General features: G+C 35.0%; 1 protein-coding gene across 3 annotated transcripts in view; it reads left to right on the forward strand.

Annotated features, from left to right (window-relative positions):
- LOC110028513 (E3 ubiquitin-protein ligase BRE1-like 2) overlaps positions 1–23795 on the forward strand; it is a 76807-nt gene that overhangs the window by 46350 nt on the left and 6662 nt on the right. For all 3 annotated transcript variants that reach the window (XM_020730399.1, XM_020730400.1, XM_020730401.1), the window contains 3 exons: positions 21704–21898; positions 22278–22350; positions 22423–22509. In XM_020730399.1, the coding sequence (XP_020586058.1) occupies positions 21704–21898; positions 22278–22350; positions 22423–22509 (355 nt within the window). The remainder of the gene's footprint in view (positions 1–21703; positions 21899–22277; positions 22351–22422; positions 22510–23795) is intronic.

Below are 23795 nucleotides of genomic sequence, written 5' to 3' on the forward strand. Positions count from 1 at the left end.
TTTTTTTTCTTTAGGCATTCGTATAGCTCTGCCGTACGATTTAAGCCCTAAACTCGTTCTAGGTTCCGAGGTTGTCGCCTGATACGACGTAAACCCTCATATCTTCTAGGCAATTTGAGTGACCCTGTCACGCAAATATAAGCCCTAATTAAATAAAATTGGCGGGATAAAACACTTTAATATTTTCTTCTCAAAATTGGAGCCAAACCATAGGATAGACTGGGAAGTCACTGAGGTTCTCCTCAAGATCTGTGGCTTCCCCTAGTTTCTCTTCATTTGGATTCCTTAACAATGTTCCAGATTTGAGCTTTTCCCCCTTCACACCTCTTCGTCCGATTTCGTTGTAAAGTCCTATCCTTTTGACCTCTTTGAAGACATTATCCCCTGATTTTTATCGAGAGTTTTCTTAGGTGACTTCGGTCATTTGAGATTTAATTAACTATAGGGGCTTGCCCTTATAGGGAGGTTTTTCGAACCCAGCTTAAAATAAACCCTATTTAATTATTTGTATTAAATAGGGGAACTTGTCGGCAAATAAAATGGTTTCGCAGACCCAAACGGACGTCATATCTTTCTTAGTTTATTTGATCGAGCTTCATCCTCAGGTCTTGTGTTTATTCTTCGGGGTAGATACAGGATTTGAGGTAGAGCGCTCTTTCATTTAAACTGTGAAAAATATGAGGTCAGTTTGATTTCGTATTTTTCTAAAATTATATATATATATGTAAATTAAAAAGTCCTTCCGAAGCGGGTGACGGGATTTCGATTCCGGCGGCCGACAGCTTCTTACGGGCGACCCCCAAGCGTAGCAACTTCCCCCTCTTTTAAACGCCGACATGTTGATGACAGATTTTTGTCCCTATATTTTCATAAACTTTTCCATTTGATTTCTTAAATCTTCTAAGATGATTTTAATTCATAGGATTTCACAGATTCCTTAAGCAATTGTTCTGATTTAGATTCAGTGTTGGGTCTTAAAATGACATTTTTTGCTTGTCCATATTATAAGTTTCCTCCTAAAACTATGCAGTGTATTGATGTATATTTCATATTCACTAGTGGCCTTGCGGGGTCAACATCAATATAATCTTCAAGCTGTAGAACATTATATTTTTTTTTGGTCGAGAATTATCTTTCATGGATTTGATTTAAGATACTTATGAACTTTGTCAAGAGCTTGAAGATGAAATTTTTTTTTTGTTTTATTTATAAACTGGCTTATGAGACTTAACTACAATTTCAGGGCATGCATGTGATAGATAGATTAGTTTCCCAAACAATGTTTAATATCATCTAATGTTCACTTATGTTCTTTCATCTGTGTCAAGTTTCTAATCTTGTTCAATTGAAGTTTTATATGGTTTACAATCAATCATTTTTATTCTTCTTGATCAGTTCATAACATATTTTTCTGAGAGATATTTTTTTAATTTGATTGGGCAACCTTTATATCCAAATTTGCCTAGTTCTTTGATTTCAAATTCATTAGTGGTTTTTTTCTTCAATTATCTCTTTTAATAATTATTCATTAACATATATACTGAGAATTGTAATTTGTTTATTAATGGATTATTTTATCAAGAGGGTATGGTCTCCTTGATTTTGTTTGTATTCCATTTAATGTATAAATTTTTGTAAATATGCCAAATTATTGTTTTGGGCATTGTTTGAAACCATCAAATGCTTTTCTTGATTTGCACACCTTGGGAAAGAGCTATTGAATCTGGATGGAGGATCCATACAATTTACTTTTTCAACATCCCCATACAAGAAAGCATTTTCACCTTTTTATGCTGAGTGGATCATTCATGGTTAGCAACAAAAGATATTAACTTATGAATTGCATTCATTTAGCAATGGGAGCAACTGTTTTGTAATATTTAGTTCCATAGATTATTTATCTGCAAATTTTCTATGTTTTTAATAAAATAACTATTTGCATCTCTCTATTTTTTTCCTCTTAATATCTCAATTTACCCCAAATATAATTTTTTTTAAAGTCTTTCATCTCTTCTCGAATGACATTTTTTCAATTTTTCTTTTCTATTGCTTCAAATTGAGTTTGAGGCATTTAAATTGATAAAGAAGGCTTTATGTGTAGGTGAAAATTTTTTAAGAGGTGTATTGAGAAATCAAATGCAGTGAAATTGTGTTGATTGGTTAATTTTTATCACTGATGACAATTCTGAGTCTTCATCTTGTTGGAGATTTTGGTTGGGCCTATTTTTCCTTATATAGACCTGAAGGAATAGAGTGATTGGAGTTTGTGCAGTTGGACTGTCAAGATGGAAGAGAGTAGTTTCAACAAATTTATCTTATAGTAGCTGTTATCCCTTTGAAGATGAGTTTGATTGAAAAGAAAATTGACTTTTCATCAAATGTTACATCTTTTGAATTGAAGAATCATCTTGTGGTTTGATGATAACAATTATACCCTCTTTGATTGGAAGAATATCCTATAAAAACACATTTAACTGCTATATGCTCAAGCTTGTGCCTATATATTTTGTAGATGTTGAAATAAACAATGCACCCAAATATTTTTGGAGGGATTTTTGAGAAGTAGTTTGTAGGAACAAAATTAATAAACTAATTTAGAGATTTTTGAAGTCAATTATTCTCGAGAGTATTTAATTAATTAGATATTAATAGTTAGAGCTGCTTCTCCCCAATATCTTTTTGCAATATGATTTTGGAAAGAAGAGTCCTAATGACCTTTGGAGTATGTTAGTTTTTTCTTTCTGCTATTTTATTTTGTTTGGGAGTGTAAGCTCAGTAGGAGTGATGGATGATATTACATTATTGAGAAATGAAGATAAAGTATGATTAAAAGAATTACGAGTATAGTTTGTGCGAAATATATTGATATTAACATTAAATTAATTTTTAATCATAGAGATAGAAGTGGGGAGTATAAGGCTATCTTCACATTTTTTATTAATATGATGTATCCTTGTAATTCAAGTGTAATCTTTAATACAGATAATAAAACCTACAACTTTAAAAATATTATTGATTTTTTAAGGCCTCCAATTATCAGAGTGAATTTACTTAAAAGAATATGAAGATCTAAATCACTTACAGAAAAAAAAAGTATTATGTTTTTTTAATTTCATAAGCCACACTATAACATTCTTCAGTGTAGCATTCATTGATTGAGACATATATTTAAGATTTTTAAAGAGAGATGTCTATTTTAAATGATGTTCCCGGACCAAATATTTTTGTTATTGAGAGTGGAGATGGAGGAGCATGGTGAAGGAGTTTTGTCTTCAAGAAAGTATAGCCAATTTTTTTTCTATTGTTTGTCAATTGTCTCTCCTTTGGCGAGGTCTTTAAATATATGATGCTTTGTGAAAAGTTACCCTAAAGGTATTTGTTTAGTGAATTTATATATTGATAGAAGCTTTACTGCATGGTGAGGGACATATAGAATACTATTGAGGTTAAATGTGCAAGAAATAGGAATATCTCCTTGGCTTGCTGCAAGTGTCCGTGAACCATCAGGCATTTTGTTTTTTCTATTACTAGGTTAGGTTTTGTAAGTTGAAAAAAGTTGACAAGATTTGTTCTGTGGTCGGTGGTTCTTTATTTTGGATCTAGGTTAAAGGAGAACTATTTAAAGCATTAAAAATTCTAAGTTAGAATTCATATCATTTTGAGCAATAGAGTATGACCCAGAACATTTTTTTATAGAGTTGAAGTTTTTGAGTGTGTAGATTTCGTATTTCTCAAGTCAAGTTTGTTATTTAGAGTTACCCATTTGTTTCCACCAATATCTTTAGTACTTTTTGTAGATTGCTTGCATTAATTGCATTGTAGATTGCATTTTGGGGAAGTTATTTGTCCTTCTTTTATGGACTAACACTTTTTTGTAGTTTAGATAATTGTTATAGTTGAAATTTTAGGGTTAATTTTATCCAACATCATCATCTTTATTCTTGCTTCAGATTATTTGATTCATAATACTTTATTTAGCGATGAGAAGCTCTCTCTGCTTAAGATTTAATCATAAACTTTGTCGGAGTCGTTATTGAGTTGTGTAAGATACTCAAAAGCCCATTCTCAGAAGTCCTTTCACTTTCTATAACTTATTTGAGAATCACTGCATTCTTGTTACACTACTTTAGATTTTTGTAATAATCCAATTTAAGCCATTCAACCTTCATTTTATTAAAATATTCGATGACGAAGATTATCTTACTTGGTTGTTGAGTTCTTAGTTTTGATTTCATAGATGAGAGCTACATCTTTTAACTTTGGAGTATGTTTGCTGCATCCCAAACATCTTTTGTAGTTGTCGGGAAGATGTTGACCCACTAATTTCAAATATTATGGTGCTCCATTACCATGTCATAATCATGAAATTTGTGTTTCTCAAAGTGCAAACTTTGTGTCTTTTGATTAGGGAGGAGATTTTTTCTGTTTTCTTTTAGTTTGGTTTTTACAATTTGATACCTATTTAGATAGTTTCTTCCATTCAATTGATATGAGGGATCTTATGCTTAGAGCTCTCCTTTGGTCTGGTTTTCACCATTCAAAATGGTTGACTCTTCGGACAAAAATCAAAATAATTGGACATTATCAGGAGAAGTATGAAAGATAAGAATAATGTTAGAAAATAGGGCTCTAACATTGCTCTATTGTCATATAGATAAGAAGATGTGGCTAGAAAAGCTTGGATTGTTCGTTCTTTCAATGGATATTTATACACAAAACTACATGGCAGGAAAAAAGGAAATAAATGATTACAATAATGAAGAACAGTTATTTCTATCTATCTTCTTTTTGATAATTTAGGGATTGCTGGTTGATGCCAAGAGAGCAATCCATGAGGTTTTTTTTCTGTTTTGTATATAACTCTGTGGGTGAGGTTTTTTCCTTTTAAATATAGAATTTGCGGCCTCTCATTTTACTTATGCTCTTCCACTAGTTCTTCTTGATCTAATGGCCCTGCAAGGCTGCAACATATTTGTTTATTGTAGAAACTATTATGCTGCTTTCTTTTATTTGAATTGCTCGTTTCATAAAAGCTTTTAGGTGATCATTGATTAATTGAATGGTTGGATCTCTTTCTTACAAAACTATTTCAAAATTACTTATGTTTTTAGTGTCTGTTCATTTGTCCCTGAGAGGTAAAGTTATAGGAGAATGCAGATAAAGTTTATTCAATACGGGCTTTTTTTTATTGGTTATGAATATAGCTATTAAAAAAAAGATTATGATTTCCATTTTGTATGAAAGATATTATTTGAACAAACAAATTTTGCTTAAAGACTCTTTGTAGATACATGCTTTTCCATAGTGCCTTTGTATTTTAAAGTGAGTTATAAAAGCCTAGGAATTAGGCCACAACATGGTACTAGTTGGCTTGGTTTCAGCCTGGGCTTAGAACTTAACTGGCTCTATGTAATTCTAGATATATGAAACTTCATTTGAGTTGTGAACAGGGTAAATTTTTTGCATATAAAAATCTTACTTAAAATTGAGCTGGCTCTCTTTAGTCCTACAGATATTGGATCTAATTTTAGCTGTGGAACCAAGCTATTGAATTTTAATTCATTCCTGTTAAGATAAAATTGGGAAAATTGTGTTTGTTTGGGTACATTTATTTAAATGTTTGTTTGAGTTAAAATTTGATTACTACTTTTTTTCAGGAGTTACTCTATGCTATTATTTTTGTACGTTTAGGAGTATGAATCCAATTAATACTTAAAAATGGATCTTTACGAAATATAGGTGATTGAGCTATCAATAAATGAGAATAATGAAAGTTTTACATGAACTTATGTTTATTCAGTGGTCGTTTGAAATCCCCTCCTAAAGCAGTGCTCCATGTGTTCCAGAAATGATCTGCATATATGAAATGGTTGGCAAGGAAGCGATAAATAAGAGTTTAAGTGGAGAGAATCAATAAAATTATTCTAATTTCACTTCACTCATTTCTTCTCCATATTTTAAGGGTTAAACATTTCTTAAGGATATAATATTGGATTAGTTTGATACTTTTTGGTATACTTTTTTGTTTCTAATTCCTTATGAAGTAAAAAATATTTTAGAGATATTTCTATGATCCATGTAAATGGAGATCAAGTTTGTAATCTGAAATTAGGTATAGATTGAACTGTTCTATGGTTTGCCTCCTCAAACTTTCTCATCATCCTATTTCTGCTGTCTCCAACCGCTATAGCCTTGACTTCTGCAAGTGCCAGCCTTATTGTTCTATAGCCATAGTCAGTAAAATGCCTCTAGAATTTTATTCTAGCTCATGCACAATTGTTATTTGCTCTCTTTTTCTTATTAACATCAAGGTTACTCGCTATGTAAATCCAAAACATCAAACAAAAATTAATTGTAGTTGAACATGTAAATGAGCCTAGACAACTCAAAGAACCCAATGCAACTTAAAGATGGCTTTAATTTTTGTCCATAAAAAAATCATGTTATAAGAGAAGACGAGTAAAAGAAGGCTCTTACTAGCACTTAGGATGAAGTAATTGTAATTGGAAGTGTGGCAAAGGCAAATCTTATTCATGCATATGCAAGGAGGAAGCTAGGAAAAAAATTGTTTAATTCTTATGTTTAAGATGAAATATACCATTGCTAATGTTATTTTGGATCCATGCAGTGAAAATAAACTTTCCTATAACTTTGATCGAGAGATCAGGGATAGTTGTTGTGGCATGCATCCAATACCTTATTCTTCTAGTTAGTTTGGAAGAGTAATGTATGTTAGGCTACTCGGCAATGCTATTCTTTGACTCCGTTATTGGGCTCCCAGAAGGTGTTTAGGAAGTGAATTTAGCAGGGAGGGGGTTGGGAAATAGCGAAGGAATGAGAATATAGGTCAATGACAATTGGAAGGAGATAGGAGGTGTTTGACAACTGACTGGACAAAAAACAACGAACTGAGTGGCAAATGGCCAAGTATGGATGACGATGGGTTTCCATCACTTATTCTTGAGTATGCTACTGACACACCACTTACAAGAGGAATATGATGAAACAATACAATGGAGAGTAGAAAATGAATGAAAAAAAAAAATTAAATACAAAACAAAAGGCATGAAATCCGCCTGAATTGCAAAATATCACATATATAGTCTCCTCACAACAGATAACCTTATTTAGAAATGAAAAGCATAGTAAAAAAATCAGAAAAGGCATGAAATCCCTACTTGAATATGTATTTGGATGGGAATCCGCCTGAATTGCCCATCCGGTGATCACAGAATCTCATGATTTTGTGAGATTGTAGAAACCTGCAGTCTCTGTATAGCGGGATATCTGGTTCTGTGAATCCGTGGGAGCTCCGATGTCATTCTTAGGCTTGCTTTCTTTAGAGATTTTATTGATAAGGTTTCTTGTGATTTAAAAACACTAAGATGTCATATAATACTAATAAAATGTATTCTATATTTATTGGATAAAAATGGCAACTTGTTTAAAAGAAATAAGAAAATCTGCTTGTGATGGGAAAAGAAATGGTTCCACTTTTGAAGGAGTTGAAGAAGATCATTTTGCCACATGATCCTATGGGGGTCAAGAGCAATCTTACTGAAAAGCACAAGTACTATCCCAGTTGCTGAATTGCTCAAATGCAGGAGAATAAACCGTCCTAACTTGGAAGCTCTTGGCGGCAAGAAGGGAAATAACAGACAAATTCCATAGACAAATGAAAATAAAAAGGTCGTATCTGTTGTAACAAATGATCTAAGAATAAAATGTGATTCAACGGGCTCTCAAAAAGATATGCATAATCATCTTTGAAAGGATTGATTTTCAAATATAATTTGGGTATGGGCTTAATTACAAAATTAGAATTTTAATCCAAAAATTGTGTGGTTAGCCATGGGTTAAGAAGAGACTTAGCTAGCGAGCATCAATGAAACTAATTTATTTTTGATCGCCCTATTTCTCCTCATTTTAAGGGTCGATCACTTCTTAATGAGAGAATGTTGGAATTAGTAGGCTACTTCATGTTTAGGTCCTATTTTATATTTTCTATTTTCTTTTGAATGTAAATAATTTTTTTTTAATATTTTTATGACATTTATAAATACAGTCAAGTTTGTAATCTAAAATCAAGTGACATTGAATGGAATTGTGCTTTCATTTCTCAGAAGTTGCTCCTCTAACTTCTGCATTTCCCAACCCCCTATTACTAAAGGAATTGAATTGCAGCAGTCATAACTCTACAGGTTTTGGCTGCAAGGTTAATCCAACTTCTATCCGATAATTTGGAAACTTGGTTCAAGCTCATGCATAACTATTCAAGGTTATCCATATGAGAACTAATTTGCTTGTCCTATATACTTCATATCAACTCCGTAAGCCTTCCGCACACGTAGTTTTGGACTAGAAATTATGGTTATGAATGTGAAGCTACTCTTTACCCTGTATGAAACAAATAGATCCAAGCTCCAAGTTGTGTAGTTCTTGTTTGAAGCTTGTTTATTAACATTTTATCAATCATAAGCCATACTCGTGCATGATCAATCCTATGTAAAATATATTTGCATTGTTAATGGTTTTGACTTATCCTTCATTATCCAGGCAATAATTAGACATAATTATTCCAACAATTAAACATAATTCAATCAGTATGTATTTTTGAGTTTTTAATTAAAAAAATGATAAAATAGTAAAGAAAAAGTTTGCTTTATAATGAATTAACATATATGGTCCTTCTTCATACTGTATTTATTTGTTGTAAAGAAAGAGCAAGTTCTTAACATAAGTGAGATTTCATCAATTATTAATTAGGTATTGTATTAGTTCTTTTGCACTTCTAGTGATGTTTTGAGGTTCCTCTTTTTGGGGATTTAGAGAAAAGGCTAGTCCTATCACTAAATTACATCATCTCTAAAGGCATTGTTGTGCTTGAATGCTTTCTGAAGAATTTGAGAGGGTGAGTTAATTGGTGATGGGGAGTAGAAAAAAATTAGAGTTGTAAAGATTAAATTTGGTGAAATGAATTGGGGATGGGTTAGGATTAGGGTTTAGAGCTTTATGATATGCCAGTATCACAGGAGTCACTATTTTTTATTTTAAATGGGAATATAGTCAAGAGTTTAGATGCTTTGCACCTCTAAAAAAGATTATAGCGTAGGATATCGAGGTATTCCGACGAGTCTGAGGAGGTGATGACACACATCGAGGCAGTGGAAGATCGGGTGTAATGCGGATGATGGTGGTAACCTCAAATGGTAAGCCATTGCCTTGATGCGGGCCATCACCTCTTAAGGCCCAAGGTATTTTGGTGAAAGTTTTTCGCACCTTTTCCTGGCCAATGTCTTTTGCCGGTAAGTCATTGGCCTCAAGTAGACCATGTCCCCTGGTTCAAATTGCACCTTTCTCTTGTGCTATATGTTTTCCTCTTCATGATTTGTTGAGCCCTCAGAAGATGCCCCTTAAGCTCTGCTAATATCTTGTCCCTCTCCTTCAAATACTGATCAACGCTGGATACTGATGTAGTGCTATGTCCATAATATATCAAGTGAGGTGGATCCCACCCATACAATATGTTGAAATGGGTTGTTTGTGTGGCGATATGGTACGAAGTATTATACGTTCCATACAATCCATTTAACCAATAAGTTTAGTATATCAGTTACAAAACAATGCATGTATGTCTCTACACTCCCATTGACCACCTTAGTCTGTCCATCGGTTTGGGGATTATATGAGGTGCTTCTTCTATGGATTCTCCTTTGTAACCTAAATAACTCTTTCCATATGTGGATGAGGAAAACCTTGTCCCTATCCGATACAAATTAATTCCAACACGTTGTGCAAACAGACCACTTCCCGGATAAACACTTCACGATTGAGACAATAGTTTAATGATGTCGTAATGAAATGAAATGTGCATACTTAAGCGATCCACGATCACCGTAATCACAGTGAATCCTTTTGACCGTGGCAACCCCTCGATAAAATCCATCGTTAATTCCTCCCATACCTTCTCTGGTAACGCTAATGGTTGTAATAACCCCTGGTGTCGTGGTCAAGTTCTTGTGCCACTGGCACACATCACATTTTGCCACCATGCCCTCCACGTCTCTACGCATTCCTACTAAATAAAACACAGTCGTCAGACGACTGTAGGTCTTCTGCACCCCTGAATGTCCCTCTATCACACTGCCATGAAATTCTTCTAATAATCTGAGAATACACTCTTGACAACTTGGGTAGCACGAATCGCCTCTGGTGGAGCAGCTGTTGTCCCTCCAATACATATTTTGGATGACTGTTTGAATCCTGTAGTAATTCAACCCTTATTTCCCTCAGCTTCTCATCCCTTTCACTCTCCTGTCTCAAGACCCCCCGATCTAGTACCAAGGGTATCGACAACGTCCTCAATTGGGGTTCTTCCACCTTTTTCGACAGTGTGTCAGATGCCTTGTTCTCCAATCTTGACCGATGTTGAATCTCAAAATCATACCTCAGTAGCTTGGATAGCCATCTCTGATGCTACTCAATCACCATCCGCTACTCCAGAAGATACTTTAAACTCTTCTGATCTGTCCCAACCAAGAAATGTTGTCTCAACTTGTAGGGCCGCCACTTCTGTAAGAACCTGGCTGAAGTAGGCAATTGACCGCCGATCCTGCATGATAACTGCTCCAATCTGTATCTTGACGCATCCGTCTCCACCATGAATGATTTACTGAAATCTGGAAGTGCTAATATCGATACGTTAGTCATGACTCTTTTCAGATGCTCAAATGCATGTGTTGATATTTCCCCCCAATGGAAATTGTTTTTTTTTTCAACTGCTCCTTCGATGACCGTGTTATCATGCCATATTTTCTCATGAATTTTTCATAGTAGCCTGTGAGTCTTAAGAATCCTCTCAATTACTTCAAATTCCTCATTAAGGGCTAATCAACCATAGCCTCGATCTTAGACTGATCCACTGCTACCCCTGTCCTGGTCATCACATGTCTTATGTACTTTAGGTACTTCACCTGTAAATGAACAAAAGAATATTTCTTCAAGTTAGCATACAATTAGTGCTTCCTCAACGTTTTCAGGACTGTCCTCAAGTGTCTCACATGTTCTGTTTCTGTATGATTATAGATCTGGATATCATCAAAGAAAACCATGACAAATTGCTGGAGATAAGGTTGAAATTGAAAAATTGTTTGGGTGTTAATGAGGCCAAACGACATCACTAAGAACTCGTAAGTCGTAATGTCCTGAATGTTGTCTTGTGCACATCCGCTGGCTTCATCCTAATCTGATGATATCCTGACTTAAGATTAATTTTTGAGAAAATGACTATCCCATAAAGCTCATCTTGCAACCCATCAATCATAGGAATATGAAACTTGTCCAACACGATTTTTTTGTTCAAAGCTCGGTAGTCCACGCAGATCTCCAACTACCATTTTTTTCATCACAAGCAGTACAGAACTGAAAAAAGGGCTCACATAGGCTTGATAATCCCAGCCTCGAGCATCTGGCTGATCAACTTTTCTATATCATGCTCGTGAATCTGAGGGTACCTGTATGGTCTGACGTTGATGGGATAAACACTCTCCTTCAATATAGTAGTGTGCTTGTGCTCCCTCTGAGGTGGTAACTTGCTTGGCTGCTGGAAAACATCAATAAATTGTTGTAGGAGCTGTTGGACCCCGTCCGGAAACTCTGCCAACTTTGAATCTTGAACCTCCTCAATGCTCTGTAACTGCACCAAGTAATCCAGTCTTGCTCCCCAAATCGATCTGACCATGGTTTTGAGCAACACCATAGTTTTGCATAAGCTAGCATCTCCTCTCAGCACCACCTTCCTACCCTCCACTTGGAACTCTATCTTCAAGAGCTTCCAATACACCTTCATCTCTCCCAATGTTCTCAACCTCTTCATCCCAAGAATCACGTATGTGCTGCCCAAATCTAAAGGAAGTTATCCTCTAACTGTAGGCTATGTAGTGTTAGAACCAACCCCTTACAAATTCCTTGAATTTTCTCAATCTTCCCTGTCCTCATCACGACGCCAAAGCTCCCTGTATTCATCAGCTTCAACCCTAGCTTTTCCACAACCTGATTTGAGATAAAGTTGTGTGGCCCCACTATCCACCAAAATCACAATTGGTTATTCCTCAATCCATCCCCTCACCTTCATGGGGTTATTCGGGGTAAATCCCACCATCGAACTGAGGGAAACCTCCATAACATCCAAATGCAGATGCCCCTCTTCCGTTTTTTTTCTTATCTGATTCCTCTCTCTTTGTATTCTCCTCCTGAACTAAAAGAATCTGAATGACGTGCTCCTTGCAATGGTGTCTTGGGGCATATTTCTCCTCTTAGCGGTAACACAATCATTTGACTCTTTTTCCCGCATTTTTGCATCTATGAGGCGCTTGAAATTACCCACGGGCCCCAGTACACTTCTCCTTCTGTGTATCTTTTTGAAATGACACCTTCTAGCTCCTCGGTGCCATGGTTGTCATGGTGCTCTTGTAGAATCCCCCGGTGTTCCCGCATTTGCCGATCTTCTTCACCTGTTTCTTATCCTCAATCATCTGAGCGAGCTCCATCATTTTCCTCAATCCACGCGGTTTCAAGGGGCAGATGAACGCTCTTATATCGAGCTTCAGGCCTTTCAAGAAGTTCCCTTCCAAGACTGCTGTAGAAATCCACCTCAACCTCCCTGACAAGAGCTGGAATTTCGGTACTCCATAACCTTTCCCTTCCGAGTCAGAGGATTAAATTACTCGTGTAGTTCTCCTTCCGAAAACATTCCAACAAGCAATCCTTAAACTGCTCCCATGAGTGTATCAGATACCTTACCTTCACCCATTAGAACCACACTAAAGCCTTCCCTTCCAAGCATAGTCCTGCTACGCTTCTCTTCTTTATTCAACCCTTTGATCACAAAGTATCACTCCACATGATACACCCATCCATGTTTATCCTCCCCTTCGAAGATTGACATCTTCAGTTTTTTGACCTTTGCATCTCCCCCCGAACCTCCTCTTCTTACAGTATTTACCCCCATGTGTCTACGGTGGAACTCCATCCTTCGGTCATAAGCATATCCCCCTGCTGAATCCCTCATTCCTCCATCATGCTCTTCCGTGCCTCTTACACCACTCCTCCAATTTTTGGCCCATTCCCCTCCTTCTGAAGTCTCCACTCCTCTCGGAGTCCTAGGGGAACGTTCTTGTAGGTAAATGAGGTCTTTTTTGTTGTCTTCTCACTCTATCTCATTAACTTTTGACATAGCCAATGATTTCCTGATCAACCTATGGTTAGAATTGGCAACTGGAGTGATTGACACGGCCTTGGCTTGCATCTTTTAAGCTTTTTCATCATCTCCCGCATTTCTCCTATGCTTTCAAATCCATTCTCCATTTGACTTTCAATGAAAGAAAACTTGTCCTCCATGTTGGCGAACCTATCTTCCATTCCTGATTTGATTTACTCTGCCTCGCCTTCTAGCACATCAACTCTCCTTACTGCCATCCCACCAAGGTCTATGCTCTTATACTAATATCATACACCTCGACACCAAAATCAGCGAACAAACCACAATGCAATCGCAATAGATAGGTGTAAAAAAAACACAAATAAGGGCTTCTCTTACAACAACCAAATGAAAGTAAGTAAGATACAAAATTGATCTACTATTCGAGAGGTAGATCCTCTCTCACAAACCTTAGACGTAGATAGGAACACCACTAGAAGAAAGAAAATAGCAGCCAGAACAAAGCATGAATGAAAATAAAACAAACCCTAGGTTTCCCCTTAATAGAATCCTCATACAACATTTGGAAATTTTCCTTATAAACTTTCCTCCAAACTCGGTGAATTTCTCTCCTTAAATATGTGATTATATGGCCCTAGTGGACCCCACCCCATCCTTTTCTTCCTCTGCGACTTGCCCGGCTCCCTCTCCTTCTTCCTGTGATGAAGGCCGGCTTATATGTGGGCTGGCGGGATTGCAATTGGCCAGTCCCTCTGCTGGGTCCCTCTGCTAGGCTAACTGCGTATTGGAGCGTAACATAAACTTTCTCATCCCCTTGATGAAAACGACTCTTGAATGTGTTCTGCCACATAAGAATACATATTTTTGTTGTGATTCTTAATAGCATGGGGCTTGTTGATCTATTTCACCCATAATATTCGATGAAAAAACTCTGTTCTGATTAACAATTCAGATTGATATGACTGTTTGTGCTGAAGAGGAGTACGAAAGAGAATAGGCAGGCTTTCTTTGGAATGCTCTTCAAACATTTTATGTAGAGCTGTCTGAATATTTTACTCTAATCAGGATGAGCGACATAGATTTGATTATAAGGAACAAAGGGAACTCAAACTGAAATAGTTAAGCAAGAAAGATGGACACATAAATAAGCATGTTCAATTGGATATTGGAATGCGTCTGTAATTTTATTTCAAAGTCTATTGCTTAGATGATCAGGTGGAAGCCATATGAAACATAGAAAATCTTATGTTGATTGATTTTTGCTAGAAATATTAGATCATGAACTTAGAAAAGGGGCATGCTTAGCCACAAGGGTTTTCTGATGATTAATTATTATTTCTTTAGAGAGGCTATTATCATTATTGGAACTCATGGCTCCATCGATGAAGCATACTATTGTTCCTCAACTCACTCCATTGTATAATCTTCAATGGGGGATTTGAATTGATTCCATTTTAGATCAATACCTGAAACTGGCCCCTTTGACCATTTGTCAATGTAAATAATATTTTTCCTTGTTTAAAATGAATTGGAAAACGACATGAATGCTTTCAATTTGCCTTGATAAAGTGACATTACCACCATCCGGCTCGGGAGCTTGAAATACTTAGGCGGGAATGAATGGACAACTACATGAAGGAAAAACTTTCTAAGTAGTTTCATTCTCTAATAAAAAATTATTACAATTGTAAAAAAATTATTCTACCATAGAAGCTTTAATTTACAATTGTTTATCCATATTTAAACTCTTATAATTGAAAGTAAAGGAAAGCTATTATTGTTGGCAAATTTTATCGAAGTTACGTTCATTTGCCAGTTTCCATCGAAATCCAAGACAGTCTAAGCGGGTCTTCTAAGAGTTGGATTGTTTTTTCTGATTGACTATTTGTTTGAGGAAACTTGTCTGGCCGTCATTTGCGTACCCAAAACCTCTTGAATTTTGCTCGATAGTCTAGATGTGAATCTACTGTCTCAATTTGAAACTATGGCCTTTGGTACTCCATGCAGTTACACGGTTTCATCTACATAAATTATGATCAACTTATTCACAAAATTTATTTATATGATACGTAAGAAATGTGTAGACTTAGTCAGAAAATCAATAATAAATCTACTCGCGAAATTCATAGTGATGTCCTCCCATTTTAGCTATGGTATAGGCAACGGTTGCAATAGCTCATTAGGCTTATGATGTTCATCTTTAACCATCTAATAAGGACATCTTGCCACAAATTCTACTACACTGCACTTCTATCCTGGCCATCAGAATAAGCCTTTGAGCTGCCTTTGAGCTCCTAATGCATTTTATTGCTATTGACCTCCTGATACATCTTGTTGCTTCCTTGATGTATTGTGCATTATGAATAATGTGCCTCAAGCATTATTTTTTTTTGTAAATCATTCACATCAAGAATGCAAATTCTATTCATACATCTCAACAATTTTTCTTCATCGATCTCGTGTTTCTTCACTAACCATTATTCATCTGGTCAAATACTTTCTGAAACTCAGCATTTTAACAGTTCAAAACTTTCAACATTTGGTGCAACTATAGATAACTATAAATACTCCATATCTTTAATTAGCTCTTTTTGTTGTGTAATCAACAAATTAGCATTGCCACCAGTATTTTTGATTAATGCTTCCGCAATAATATTTGCATTCCTTGGATGATATTGTATATCCAAATTATAATCTTTAATGAGTTCAAGCTATTGCCTTTGTCATAAATTTAGTTCATTTGTGTGAAAAAATACTTCAAGCTTTGATGAGCAGTGAATAATTCACACTAGACTCCATAAAACTAATGACTTATCGTTAAATTAAATACAATTGCTCGTAACTTTAGATCGTATGTAGGATAATTTTCTTCATGAATTTTTAGTTTTCTAGAGGCATAGGCGATTACCTTATCGTGTTGCATGAGAACACATTCAAGTCCTTTTAAATATGCATCGCTATAAATTTGGAAGCATTCTATTTCTAAGGTGATCATCAATACTACAACCATAATCAAACATGTTTTCAACTCCTGAAAAGCTTTCTCAAAGCAATTTATCCATTCAAATTTCATTGTCTTTTGAGTCAGTCTGGATAAAGGCATTGCAATTTGAGAGAACTTCTCAATAAGTCTCGTGTAGTAGCTTGTCAGTTCTAGGAAACTTCGGACTTTTGTAACAGTGGTTAGTCTTGATCAATTAGTGATCACTTTAATTCTGTTTTAGTTATTTGGGACATCGTCATTTGCCCCAAGAATGCTGTGCTTCTCAACTAGAATTCACATTTCGATAACTTTGACATACAATTGATTCTCCTTCAGTGTTTGCAAAACGATGCGAAGATGATCTCCATGATGAGCTTCTTCACTGGAATATATCAGAATATTATCTATGAAGACAGTTATGAATCTATTCAAAAATGTTTAAAAATTTTGTTAATAAGATCCATAATGACTATAGGCGCATTTGATAACCTAAAAGGCATCACCACAAACTCATATGGCATCTGGTACTGAAGGTTGTCTTTGTTATGACATCTTTTTAATTCTTAATTGATGATAATCCGATCATGTATCAATCTTTGAAAATACATAGATCTCTTCCAATTGATCAAAAATATCATCAATCCATATCAACTAGTATTTGCTTTTTTATTTTTGTTTAATTCTCAATTATCAATGCATAATCTTAGGCTCCATCTTTCTTAACCAAAATCACTAGAGCTCCACAGGGGGATGTACTTGGTCTGATAAATTATTTCTCCAATATGTGTTATAACTAGCTCTTTAATTCTTCCAGCTCCTTAATTGCCATCATGTAGGGTGCCTTTGCTATTGGTTTTGCATTATGCATCAAATTAATGGTGAAATATCTCTCTTTTTTTGGAAGTAAACCTGATAACACATCTAAGAAGGCTTTTGGGTACTCATTTACTAGCCAATTCATCCCTAAGATTACTTCAACTTCGGTTAATGTTAACACTATCAAATTCGTCTTCAAGCTTCTTCCACAGAGTCAGACTCACACAACAGATTCTATTAGTCTCTATGCATGACCCATTATGCAGATTGACTAATAAGACATCAGTCACCATGAATGAGTCCAATCCTTCGGATCTCACAAACTCTTCAAAAATAAAGGAATGTGATACTTTAGTATGAAATAAAATTTTGACCAACTTATTTTGGATCGATACAATACTTATAATAAAGAGAATATAAACTTCTAGTAATAATTGAAAATTTGTCAGATCTACTGAAATAAATAAATGTATGTAATGTGGCCATGTAAGTCCTTTGTTTTTTTTTGAGGTAGTGCATAAACTCGAGGTTGCACTCCTTTGCGGGTCTGACTCATAGCTAGAGTTGACTTTGACGACTCAATTTACCTATATTTGCCAAAACTTATCCGAGGAGGTGGAGCACTTGCTCTGGTATCTACGAAATTCCTCTAACCCAAAGTAGGACATGATCTTGCTATATGTCCTAGCTATTGCCACAAAAAATAGGTGTTGATACCCGATATATATTCTTTTTAATACGCTTTTTCACACTTGGCATAGGTCGTAACATTGCTATTGCTGCCACTAACACTACTATTGGATTTAAGCTTCTTCAAGATGAGCTACTCAAACTGGGTGGCTTGCTCAGATTTGGACATCTCATCGCCCTTCTTCTAAAAATCTTTACGCCTCTGCATAGCCAGTAGATCAACTCTGTCCTTCTCACTCTCAACCAAAATTGAATAATCCTCAATGCCTAAAGAAATTAAAGGTTCTTGATAACATCCTTCAATCTAGGTAGTGACACTTTTCTTCTGCAATAGGTATTAGTTGTGTTGTATATCTAGATAGCATTGTAAAATCAATCTCATATTGCATGATAGATTGATCACTTTGCACTATTCTAATGAATCTATCTTGCTTTTGCCTTCTAGTTGAGAGAGGTACAAACCAGTCTTGAAATGCCTTCACAAATTTCTCCAATTGGATTAGACTGCTGTCATCTCTCAAACTTCTCCTGTAGCTTCCCTTGCCACCAACTTTATGTTTCTCTTTCAAAATCAAAGGAGGCTAATGTAACTCTTCTCTCCTATGGGCAGGGTATGATGTCAATGATTTTTCTATCCTCAATATACAATTCTAAGTCTCCACGGGAACTACTGAACCTGAGAAGAGTGGCAAGTCTCATATTTTCGAATAACTTTATATACTTGTTCATCAGTGTTTTTCCGCTACTACTGGCTTATGTTTGAGAACCTTGAATGTGTCAATGTTGTCATATTCTGAGTCAATACTTTCACAGGAACATTAGCACAACTGGATGAGGGATCAGTAAGTGTTGGAGGTGCCAAAATCTATTGTTCAGCAGCTTTTGTCTCCTTAATATGCTCATTTATATTCTCCAATTTATATCCATTTCCTTAAGATATGAGAACTTTAGAGTTATTATTATGAATATTAGAATTGTTATTTTATTTTTTACTGACAATTAATGATTTTTCTAATAGCTCTTGTAGTATGATTATCTCTCTAATAACATTATACTTAGGACGAGCTTTGATATCACTTTTGTCACGACTCGGCCGGAGCTCAGAATACCAAGGCGGGAATAGATGGTCAAACGGGTAAAAAAATTATCTAAATAGTTTTATTTGCCAAATAAGAGATTCGAAAATATAAAAGAGCCATTCTCTTACACAAACTTTAATTTATAATAGTTTATTCATATTTAAATTTTATGATTGAAAGAAAATAAAGCCGAATTGTATTACCTACCTCCTCAGCTCCTTGACGTTTCTACACATGCTCTAAGATCCATCTATTGTAAACATGTTTTCTTGAAAAATATTAATAGTTGAAAGTATGAGTTAAACTAATTAGTAAGTAAAATTTCACTGAATTATAACAATTTTTATTTAAAAAAAATTACTTTGAAAAAAAAAATTGAATAGGAAAAGGGAAAACAGTTAAGAAATCATTTTTCTGGTTATTTATTTCAGTTACAATATCTATCAGTGAGAATCACCGTTTAAACATATATTAAAAGTATACGTTTAACCTTTTCCAAAACCCACAAAAAAAGTAGACAATTATTTTCATTTTATGTGCATGAGTACATTGCACCTTTATCTTTGAGGGTGATTGCACAAATGCTTACATGTATGATATTTTATTTATATGTTTTATTTGACATCTTACAAAAACATAAAACTTGCATTTCTAAAAGAGGGTGCTTAAAAAAGTGAAAACAGTTGAGGATGAAAAAATCTCAGTATATTTTGCGGTTGTTTCTTTCTGTGCTTGTAGCACGTAAAATATTTGCTCAAATATCCCTCTTAAGTGCCAAAAAAAAAAGCCGCACAACAGGAGAAAGCCTCATTTTCCCTTTTTTTCCTTCCTCTTAGCGAGATTTTCCCCTTTTATAGGTAGCGGATGTGTCTCCTCCTTTCTTCTTCATGCATAAGACGCACACGAACCAAAACTTGCACGCATGCACCCTTGCTGCGAGTCACTCGAGCTTTGCCAGGCCACGGAAGACTCTGCACTTACGCACCCTACTCGGTTTCTCCTTTCTTCTCCTCATTTTCCTCTTTCTTAGTCAGGGCACAGGCTCGCTCGATTTGAGCTTGCGAGCCGCTTCTTGCACTTGGAGCGAGCTCACCTTCTCCCTTCTGCCCTCAGCTTGCGGCTCACAACAATCGATAGACTCGCTCGAACCGCTCACATGCATGTAAGCTCACGCTTCTCCCCTTTCTTTTCATTATTTTTTTTATTAGTATTATTATTATTATTATTATTATTATTCTCCCTTTGCCTCTCTCGCTCTCTCTTCTTACATACTCTCCCTCGCTTGCTGCTCTTGTGCGGTGGGTTTGAATAAAAGAAAATGAGGGATATGCCCTCCTATTCTTTCCCACAGGCAATGGGGGTGACAATTGAATGCAGCTGTTGTGAACAAATCTTTTAAATTTTTCTTAAGATAAATTAATTACATGCTAAAAGATTATTTTCACAGATATACACTAAGATGGGAGTATTTAACAATGGTTGGTGGACTTGGATGGTTTTCTTAACACTATGAAATGCATAGTAAGAGAAAAGCGTATAAATAGACATCAGACTTTTTACAAGGGGCCATTTTAGTTCTAGAATCTATAAAAATGTTAGTATAGTCCACATACATTTTTTAATAAGAACTGAAATAGTTCCAATTGAGGGTTATTTCAACCCCAATTTAAAGATTTTGAGGACTAATTCGACGCTTTTATTGCCCCTGTACATAGTCGAAGGGACTATTTTGCCACTTTGCATGGTACATATCATTAGAACAGTTTTATGGACCATGTTCTGTGAAATATATCATTTTTGTTGCATTGGTATTCTGATGAACACTGGCATTTACTTTGTCCATGCTAATGAAATTTTGGACGTTCTTTTCAAAAATGCATTTGTTGATCTTGCATGCAGACAATTTTGCTGACCCCAATCTTCACACTTTTAATCCGTAGGTGCTCCTGAATATAGACGTTATTGATTGACTAATGTTTTGTGTGAATTATTTTCACATAATGTCATGTTTACAAAGTGTCAGTTTGCGTATTATCATGTGGGAAAAAGATTTAAGCGAAATGGAACTGCATAAATTTACCAAATCAGCTAAACCTTAACTAATATAGATTCAAATTCACTAAAATATACCCATTCTAACTGAAGTTGCAAATAAGCCTATAAATTCTAAAAAATGTCATAAATGACCATCTATGAACCCAAAGACTGGTTAAAATGGAAATTGAAGAAAACCATGAAAAATTGTTCAAAAGTGGCATGTTCGCTAGGTTTGCTGTTATTGTCACGCATCCTCTTAAAGACATCTAGGGCTTCTCTGACTAAATCTATATGAAAGAAGGTCCTTGTAAGTTTTCATAACCAATAAAAGTAGGCCCAGACAAAACAAACTTACAAATAATCCTTTAAATTCCAGTAAATGACATTAATGGCCATATATGGACCTAAAAAAAAATTGGAAAAAAAAGTTCATTAAAATTTCTTCGAATTCAGCAATTTGATCAGGCGTTTTTAACACTGAGAGGTGGGCTAGACCATTCTCAATAGAATGAGCCAATGATATACACCTACCAAAAAAAAATCCAATTAGACTTGGTGTTCGTGTAATAGTTTTCTTCATTTCTAGTCTAGTTTTTTTTTTAATCAGATCATCATGAAGCATTTTTCTCTGTAAACAGAGATCATTCATGATGTTCAAGCAAGTCAATCTTTGATAGCGTATACTAAATATTACGTTGTCTCTTCTTCTTCTGGACATGTGCCATTAGGCACTTATTAAAATGCCATAAATTGTTCTTGAACAGCTCTATATAATAGAAATTCATTCAAGCACCGAAAATTATATTCTTGTCAATAAAAATCTTGTTTCGTGAAGGCATATTCTTAGCACTTGTGTGTATTTCTGATTCATGCTTTCAGAACCATAATGGAGATAAAGGAGTCAGAACAGAGAGCTCGGATGCAAGCTGAGATATTAAAAAATGCTTTAGACGAACACAATCTTGAATTGAGAGTTAAAGCTGCCAATGAGGCTGAGGTCGCATGCCAGCAAAGGCTATTTGCTGCTGAGGCAGAAATAGCTGAATTACAGGAAAAGTTGGACACTTCAGAAAGGTTAGATAACTATTTATATATCATTATAGTATCAGGTTTTCATTTAATGCATGCATTTCCTGTTTATAATCTACCTTAGATCTATGTTTAATTGTATGAGAGAAATCAGCTTTTGAGTTTCTACCTTATGATATCATGTTTATTCAAATGTTTTGAGTTAGAGATTCTGGGGTCTGTTTTGTAAGGTTTCCTGAGCTAAAAATCTGGAGGGTATTTTAAAGAAAATTTTAGCTTTATAATTTTAATCGCCTCTATATTGCTGTTTGCATTGAGTTATGGTTGGTCATACATATTACTTGTAGCGTGTTCTGGTAGTATGTCTGCTTTTCAATTTGCTTATAAACTTTTTTCATTGTTCTTTATTTTAATTCATTCTCAGGGATCTTTTGGAGCTTACAGAGTTTATAAGAGTTAAGGATGAGGAAGCTGAGGCTTATATTTCTGAAATTGAGGTCAGTTTGTTTTCCATTAATCAGTTTTCAATCTCTTACCTTTGTGGCAACGATAATAACTTCAGCTCACAGACTATTGGGCAAGCTTATGAAGATATGCAGTCGCAACATCAGCGTTTAACTCTAATGGTTGCAGAAAGAGATAAGTACAATATTGAGGTATGTGGCTAATTTCCTATTGTTTTCTGTTTATGTTTTCTCCATTAAACTTATGACAGAAGAACCAAGCATGTTGCTAATATGCAGAGAAGATGCAAATTTTTAACACTTGTTTGCAATTTGGGACATGGGCTGAATGTTAAATATCCGTGAATTACATAATTTTATTCTAGAAATTCTGATTCAAGAAGAAAGAAAATGAAAAAAATGATGGAATAATTAAGAAAAATGCTCATTAAGAATGTCAGAGGGAATCTCAGCGTGTGCTCTACTTATTATTTAATTTATCTTGGCAATGGAGTGGTCCCTTTGTTTGTAAAACAGAAATTTCATCCTTCGTTCATATTTTACTTGAAGCTTCAGAGGTTTTCAGCTAAAGTTTCTGTGCATAATATATTTGGTTTAAATGTGAATTCCTTTGTTAGCTGGGTTAAGTTTTGTATTTTCCATTCCTGAGCAAATTGATGAGGACTATGGGTGTTCTTTTTGTGATATTAAATCCTAATATAACAAGCTCTATATGGACTTTCATAGCCTGCTTGCTTAGGGCATAATTCACTGGATGTTTCTTCTGTAGTACTTTGTCTATTTAGTTCTTCACATATTATACTTCTGAAATTTTAGTTACATTATACCCTTATGACAGTTTGGACATGACATTAGTAGGACCTAAACTAGTCCAGACAGGCTCAACTCAGGCTTTAGTTTTCATCTTAGCTTGTGAGACATTCAAATTTATTCAAGCACTACTGGGTCTGGATTTAAATTTTTTGGTCTAACACCTACCTTAGAAACTATGAAGTATGAACTGCCTTTAATTGATTTTTTATAACCCTCTTAAATTTTATGGATGCTTGGATACAAGGATTATAGATATGAAATGTATGAAGAAACAATGTTGGATACTTCAACAGCTCATTTTGAAGGATTCTGAAGGGAAATGTGATATATTTCCAAGTTTATGCTACTTGAAATTTAAATTCCAAGATATAGTGATTAATCTTATAGGGTAATCACTCTACCGTCTCTGTTATGTTTTCTTACTGTGCTTTTACATATGTATTAAATGCTACCCTTTGCTTTGCATTTTTAATATTATGTAGAGAGATCAGCACATCTACTCTTATCTTTTCATAAGATTCATTTATTTATATCATTATATGTTGATATACACATGTTTGTATGCCTCAATGCTCGTTAAGCATGCATAGTAATTTTCATTATCCCTTGTCAATTCATCATACTCTGGCAAACTATATTCTCATAAACAATATATATATATATAT

This window comes from Phalaenopsis equestris, unplaced genomic scaffold (genome assembly GCF_001263595.1).
Source record: "Phalaenopsis equestris unplaced genomic scaffold, ASM126359v1 Scaffold000513, whole genome shotgun sequence".
NCBI lineage: Eukaryota > Viridiplantae > Streptophyta > Magnoliopsida > Asparagales > Orchidaceae > Phalaenopsis > Phalaenopsis equestris.